General features: G+C 32.6%; 1 protein-coding gene across 1 annotated transcript; it reads left to right on the top strand.

Annotated features, from left to right (window-relative positions):
• Positions 1 to 933: 933 nt before the first annotated feature.
• Positions 934 to 7109, top strand: LOC145097496 (AT-hook motif nuclear-localized protein 23-like). The gene is made up of 2 exons (XM_079035067.1): positions 934 to 1965; positions 6891 to 7109. The coding sequence occupies exon 1, from the start codon at positions 1115 to 1117 to the stop codon at positions 1919 to 1921; it is 807 nt and encodes a 268-aa protein (XP_078891193.1). The 5' UTR covers positions 934 to 1114; the 3' UTR covers positions 1922 to 1965; positions 6891 to 7109.
• Positions 7110 to 8242: the final 1133 nt, after the last annotated feature.

Below are 8242 nucleotides of genomic sequence, written 5' to 3'. Positions count from 1 at the left end.
ACAGAAAAAAATACAGTTCTTTGTAATATGGACAATCTATTAAGGGTGTGTTCGGTAAAAGTAGTTGGTAGCGGGTAACTTCTAACGGGTAGCGGGTAGCTTATAGCGGGTAGAGTTTTGCTAAATGTTACGTAAAGTAGCATTTGGATTTGGAGCGTTCTTTTTAAACTAAACACTAAAAGCCTATAGTGTCAAACGAGACTTTCTGTTGAACGTTTTGTTAAACGCTAGAAGCTAGAAACTCTCAAACGTTTCCAAACGCTCCATACCGAACATGCCCTAAATCTTTTCAAACCAAACAAGTCATCATGCATATTAAAAATTTAGAATGATCAAACTTGATATTTTTAGAAACAATAGGCACAATTTTTGAAAATTTGTCAACGAAAAATATTCGAATCACCATCATTAAACAAGTATTTTCAAAACATTTAGAGTTACTTATTGCGTTGGGTGGTTTCTAGCAACTTGGTAGTTTCCACCATCTAAGAAAGATCCTTCCCCGTTAAAAAGAATTAAAATCAAAGGATTATTAGTCAAATAATACCAAATTGAAAGATTAGTTTAATATTCTAATAAAAAATAGTTTAAACCCTAAAAACAAAAGATAGGTCAGTGTAACTATTCCATACTGTTCAAACCAAAAGTACCATTCAACCTTTTTTTCTTTGTTTTTCTCCACTCATTTCCTTACCCCTTAGTTTTCTATTTGCTCTCTCTCTCTCTCTCTCTCTCTCTCTCTCTCTCTCTCTCTCTCTCTCTCTCTCTCTCTCTCTCTCTCTCTCTCTCTCTCTCTCTCTCTCTCTCTCTCTCTCTCTCTCTCTCTCTCTCTCTCTCTCTCTCTCACACACACACACACACACACACACACACACACACACACACACACACACACACACACACACACACACACACACACACACACACACACACACACACACACACACACACACACACACACACACACACACACACACACATAAAAATACCCCATCTTTCTGTTTTTTAAACATAAATTTCCTCCATTACCATCATACTTTATTATTCTTCATCTCTTTCTTCTTGTTTCTCCCCCCACCCCTTTAGTTTCCTCCTCCTGATCTATACCTATAATATGTCAAACAATTTAGACTTGAGCTCCACTTCCCCTTTCTCCCTCCAAAACCTGCAACATCGCCCTGACCTCCACCTCCAAATCCCTCCTGATTCCGAAGATGACAACAACCAACACACTCCTGGCTCCGGCAGCGGTAGTGGTGATATAGTAGGGCGCCGGCCACGGGGTCGCCCCCCTGGTTCAAAAAACAAGCCCAAACCACCTGTGATCATCACTAGGGAGAGCGCAAATACCCTCCGTGCACACATCCTTGAGATAAACAGTGGATGTGATGTCTTTGAATCCATCGCGAATTATGCCAGGAAGCGTCAACGTGGTATTTGTATAGTAAGCGGCAGCGGCACCGTCAACAACGTCAGTCTTCGGCAACCTGCAGCGGCCGGATCTGTACTCACCCTCCACGGCAGGTTTGAGATACTCTCGCTGTCTGGTTCCTTCTTGCCACCTCCGGCACCACCGGGGGCGACCAGCTTAACTATATACTTGGCGGGTGGACAAGGACAGGTTGTTGGTGGGAATGTCGTCGGAGCTCTGATCGCTTCTGGGCCGGTGATTGTGATAGCAGCATCTTTCACAAACGTGGCGTATGAAAGGTTGCCACTGGATGAAGAGGAAGCGGCTGCCAGTAGTGGAGGAGGGAATGGAGGCGGCGGAGACGGGAATGGTGGCGTCAATCATCCTTTTCCGGACCCCTCATCAATGGGTTTGCCGTTTTTTAACTTACCACTTAACATGCCTAACGTTCAGCTACCGGTGGACGGTGGTGTTTGGTCTGGCAACATGGCTAGCCGGCCACCCTTCTGACTACGTTTGACCAAGTCGAAGCTTAATATTCTTCAAGGAAAAAGGTCAGATAAATTCCTTGGATCATCAATCATGATTCTCCATCTTGTACAATAATTAATCTCCTCATTTTCTGATTTTTTTTCTTCAACCTAGGGATTTCTTCTTCTCTTTTTGATTCCATGTTTACTGTTAGTTCTTCATCTTGATGTTAATTGTTGTACCTTGCTCGTTTTATGTAACGGAAAAACGGAGTTTCTTGATTATCATTATTGTTATGATCATGTTAATAGCCTTTTGATATTTGATTTCATTAAAAAGATCAATCTTTGTTTATTTTCAGAAGCAAAATTCATGCAAGAATATCGATTAAATTCAAAAGTTCATATGTGCTAAAAAGTTCCTCAATAAATTAGTCTTCTTCATTTGCTTTTAGGTTATATAAAGCATTATTAAGTAAATGCTTTATCTTTTCATTAGATCGAGTATATATATATCCTACTCTCCTCTGATCTTTCCCCTAAGTAAATCTTATATGATCTATTAGACTTGAATATATTACTGCTTTAACAAATATAATAATGTTCAACTTGGGTATTATTTATATTCAATGGATAAGCTTTTCTCATTCTCTCTCTCTGTATATATTGTTATTTATTTATAAGTCTTAGGTTCTATTTAAATTGAATACTCTCTTGCACCTTGTTCTCTATTGGCCGATGCCCAATAGATGTTCTTTTTCTCTTTCCGAAACAAATTATTCTTTTGTTATTTACAATAATTAATATCATTATAAATAGAAATTAGAGCTTGTATGGCCGGAACTTGGACCTTGGTATTTGCTAGATTAACAATCAAGTTGTCCAATTAAAAGTATCATTAGCTATCTACTTAATGAAAATTGAATTGTTTTGTTTACAGTTGACTAGATTTGCTTAGAGAATCATATCATGTGTTTTACAATCAACTTTTAAACCTAAAGTTTTACACTAACTTTCTCTACTAATGCTTTCCTACTATCTACTCTATTTGCATTGGTCCAAAAGATTGACTATAATGTATTGATCCATGTACTCACTAAGATATATAGTGCTATTCTCATAGCATGAAGTGAGTATATTCATAATTAAAGATTTATGTACATATGTTTAGTTGAAGTACACCATTTAATTAATTCTTGAAACAAAAACAAGAAATAAGTTAATTACATAAGATCTTTATTTACCACCTTGAAGTTTTAATATTACCTCCTTTAACTTAATATATAATCTCAAAGTCCGTAAAAGATTCTATATGAACACAAATCCATGCAACTTTATCCCTCATGTTTTCCTTTCAAAACACATTATTCTTTAGTTATTGACCAAAATACTATGGGAATCGAAAATATAGCTAGGACAGTGCAAGCTGGAGCTATGTAATTATTAGATTAGCAATCAAATTGTCAAATTAAAATAATCATTAGCTACATAACGGTTGCCAATTTCCATGTTTTTAATGCTAGAATCAATGAGCTACTTTCTGCAGGTAATTTAATCTCCCGGAGGATCTTATAAGGAAAAGTTAAGTTTTTTATCTTCATTTTCTTACAATCTTCTCATCCGATTATTATATATAACAGAACCATATCATGTATTATTTTACCATAAAATTATTAAATATAAAGGTTTACACTGACTTTTACTAATACTTTCCCATACGCATAGATTAGTATGTCTTTTCTTTTCATGGATAAGTAGTGAATAATAATTTTACAAGGCTTACATTGCACATGTGTGCACTGCATAGTATGCGTGTACAAGAATTGTAATTTAGTCTAGTACAATGCTTATTTATGATTACTTCAACCTTCCATATATATGGGGTTTAAGTATGCTAATGCAATGAATTAGATAAGTAGTTTATAACACCTCTAATTGGAATATATAGGGTTACTTAATCAACATAACATGGTAGATACACTTTTCTATAATCAATTAACAAGATAGAAAGAGATACTTTAAGAAATGCACAAGGGATGGAGACTAAAGAAGCGTATGAAGTTGGCCAAAATCTTGTAGATATTAAATGAAGGTAAGTTAATTAAGGAAAATTCTTTATGGTAAACACCTTAAATTTTTATGGAAAATTCCTAATCATGGAACGTGTGTGCTTATCAATAATAAACCATGTAATTGCCAAATACAGACTACTTTAGTTCTTTATGATATTATAGTTTTTACCAAACGTGTATCTAAATGACAAGACTAACATAGATGAAGAAATGTCTTTTGTACGCTATTAGACGCTAATTAAAACATCTAGTGGATGAGCTAACTTTGATTATTCAAATGAGTGTAGGACCATATATGATTATTATATTTATTTAATCATTACCATTACCTCGCTAAATTAATTTGATACAGCTAGATATCTTGTTTTTCCTATTCACTATTCAGGGTCTCCTAGTTGTTAAACTCAATTATGTTCTTATCTTACCTAATTTCTCTCTCTCTCTCTCTCTCTCTCTCTCTCTCTCTCTCTCTCTCTCTCTCTCTCTCTCTCTCTCTCTCTCTCTCTCACACACACACACACACACATCTCTGTTTATTTGAATGCTTTTGTATCACTTTTTCTTAAGTTTGATTAGCAAGTTCTTCCTGTAAATAACTACAATTTCTTCCCATATATCGTTGATTTGGTTATTATTCGCCCACATGTAAGAAAACAGAAGATAGCTTTTTCTTTTTCTGTTTTAATCGGATTAGGATGTACATAATTTTAACTCCTATGTTGTATACACTGTTTTACAAGATAATTTAGCTGCGATTGCATGCGTGATAAGAACTGGCTACAATTTTCATCTTCATTTTTTAAAACACAAGATTTAAGTTACCCCATAAGTAACTAGGATCATGAAGAAATGGAGTTTGTAAGGAAACTCATGGTCTTGTACATGGTCCATAGTTGTTTAAAATCAATGGAAATTGGTATTAATAAGAACTATGATACTTCTGTTTAACGGCAATAGGGTTTTGCTTTATTTGAATATACACATACAATTATTTAAAATAATTGTTATCTTTTTTTTCCCCTTAGTTTTTGTCTTAGCAGTTTTGTGCTTTTTAATTGTTAAAATTTCAAGCCAAATAAATTGTTGTCATTGGTGCAAAAGCGCGTGTATGTTCTTTCTTAATAATGATTTTTTTTGTTCACAATGTTGACCATTATATATTTTATTTTCACTGAACTGGTACTTCAGATAAGTTTCTAACCATCAAATGACATTATTGAACTATATTCCTACTTACTGTAATTCTAATAGGATGCACTAGATATATACTTAACTAAATTAAGGTTTAAGTAGGTTTAAGTAAAAACTAATTTAAAAAAATAAAGAAAGAATAAGTACATTTACATAAGATATTATTAATTTATTATTATTTTTATTACCTTTTAATGGTCGGAAGATTTCATTGAAGCGAACTAGAAGCTAGTAGTAGATTACGAAGATCTATGAGCACAAGAAATTCAATTGACAAATAAAAGCCAAAAGAATACTAAATGAAGCCAAGTTTAAGTGTGTCCTTTATAATATATTCTAAACATTCAGTATGATTTATCTTTCTTTTTATATTGCAAATATTATATATGATATGAAACCATATAGGAAGTTGACGTCTTTTTTTGTGGACAAGATATGTTTCTAGATTGAATTATGATTTAATTGTAATATTCTTTTAACCTTTGAAACAAAGATTCAATGAATTAAAATCATTTTATTGTACTATAAAAATATCTATTAAGGGCACAGATTATATAAACTGGGTTTCATTAGTTTTCTTTATCTACTCTCTGCAAATTCAGTTAAATTATATCACTAGATGGGTTGGTGTAGTGACAAACGGTTCATTTGATTATCAATATGCCATTTCTTGATTTGACATTGTGTATACTTGAAGATTTCTTTGCCTAGTAGTTACTTTATATCACTAGATAGATTTCTGACGTTCTGTATATTTACACGTATGGCTTTGTGTTTATTTTATATTTTTCTTGGGGCTAAGAGATCAGATCACCTAGGTCTAATATATACCCAAACTTGTTAACTAAAAAAAAGATCATACATAATAATTAAAGGTTATGCAGCAACATTGATTTATATGCATTTTCTGTAACTATTTTATGAAGATAATACTCTCCGAAAGTAAGTTAGGGTCAGAAATCTGCAGTCAACTATGCCTTGTATAATAAAATTGCATGGAAAGTAAGTAAACAACGTACGTATAGAAATTTAAACCAGCGATCAGGTGGTGTCGCCTTAGTGTGTTGCAACATGCCATAGTGTAGTGGTGTAGATCTATTAACGAGATATTGGTAAAGTATAGACATGGGACGTCAAAAGATGACTTGTAACAGAAAATAAGTGATAGAATATAGAAATATTAAAGACTTAAATATGTGCATGACCAAAAGAACTTAAATCATGTAACTATATTATGACCAAATCTTGGTTGCTAAAATGATATCAGAAATGATCAATTTGGAAAAATAATGTTTGAAAACATGAAAGATGTTTCATAAAAAAAGGAGTTGGGTAGGAATGGAAATGATAAACTGAATTGATTAAGAAAGAATCTCAAGAAACATGCAATGACAATGTGATAAAAATACAAAGGTTGGGTTTAGATCTCATGAGAAGTTCTTGAGAGATTCTTAGTCTTCTTGAAGAACGAAATTTTTTAACATATATGAAAATATGGTAAGCTTCATCTTCTTTTTTTTTTTTTTTTTTTTTCTCTTGGTACTTTGAATTTTAATAAATTTAACAAAGGAATTACTACAATATGGGGCATTAACACAACATGTCCTAATTTAAAGTTTTTGCATATTTGATCAAACTTCTAATCTAATGAAAAGACAGATATTGTACCTCTTTAAGCAATTAACATATTTTCACATTGTTATTAACGACACTGTCAAATACTTATATTTCACAACATCATTACAGTGAACGCCGTGAGCTAGGGGGCCATGTTTTGGGTGGGAGTCACGCCTGGCCTAGAGCATCAGCCCAGCCTACCAACAGAGTACTGAACTAGTTTATTCCCATGGTGTTATTGATGTAGAAACCCAAGTGTATGCTAAATTATTATTATTGATAATTACAACAAGGAAAGATAATAAGTAATTACAATGATGAATTAAAGAAAGAAAAATATGTAGTACAATATTATAATGATATATAATGATTGTAATGTTATGCACTTTGTGAACTTGAAAACTTGATATATGTTGATAATTCGAATGATTGATCCGTTAGGAGAATTTATATATTTTCACTTTGACATTGTACAACTCATTGGCTTACTAAGAAGTTGATGACATTTGTGTGTTGTTATTTTCCATGTTTGTCTTGCATAGGTACATGTTGCTTAGGTATGTGGTTATGTGAGGTTGGGATCTTATTGGGTAGTATGCTATTTTTACTTAATGGATAACACTTGAACTTTTCATGCTGGTCACTATCAGTGTTTTGGTTTATCAAACTTAAATAGTTTTATTTTGCATTGTCTTTTTGATTGAAAGTAGTGTTGGTGGTTGCTTATGAAATATAATTTAAGACTTTTGTTGTTGTTGTTGTTGTTGTTGTTGTAGTGTATATATACATAATATAAATATGTTTAGTGAAATAATAGCAAAAGATGTAGTTGGTTCATGTGGTTATCGTGTTAGGGCGTTTTTTGGAGGTTGTAAGTTTGAATCTTCGTTTAATCATTTATTTTCATAGCTATACAAAAGGAATTTATATAGCATTATACAAATTGTATACATATTATATTATGATATTGTGAAAATTAAACACAGGTATTGAACTGTTTAAGTGATAAAGCATTAAACTTTTAACTTGGATGTCCATATTATGATGTTTCACGAGTCAAGTTTTTTTTTATTAGTTTATATCCTATATCCCCTTACTTGTTTCTTAAAATTCTAAAATTGTCCCATGCTGACCATAATGTGAAACATAGCTCCTATAGCTCTATTATTTATGCAACACAAGTTTCTCAGTTATCAACCAGTTAAACTTCCGAATGGGTTTGGGTTTCAACACAAAACCGAGAAACAAAACTCATCGGTCTGGGATACACATTTACTTTGACATTGGCTCTGCCACTAGGTATCCCTTTTAGCTATCTACTAAATGCATCTTAGTTTTATATTTCAAATACACCATATGTTTTATTCTATTTTGTATTTAAACAAAATGTTAAAACATGTGTTATAGTGGGTAATTTTTATGTTTATAAATTATTTGTGGTTGAACATGGAAAAAAAGTTGATTATTGTATTGGATTTATA

Source organism: Lactuca serriola, chromosome 1, assembly GCF_051521515.1.
Source record: "Lactuca serriola cultivar US96UC23 chromosome 1, Lser_US96UC23_V15, whole genome shotgun sequence".
NCBI lineage: Eukaryota > Viridiplantae > Streptophyta > Magnoliopsida > Asterales > Asteraceae > Lactuca > Lactuca serriola.
Note: the sequence above shows the minus strand (reverse complement) of the source record. Positions and strands in the feature narration are given on the sequence as shown.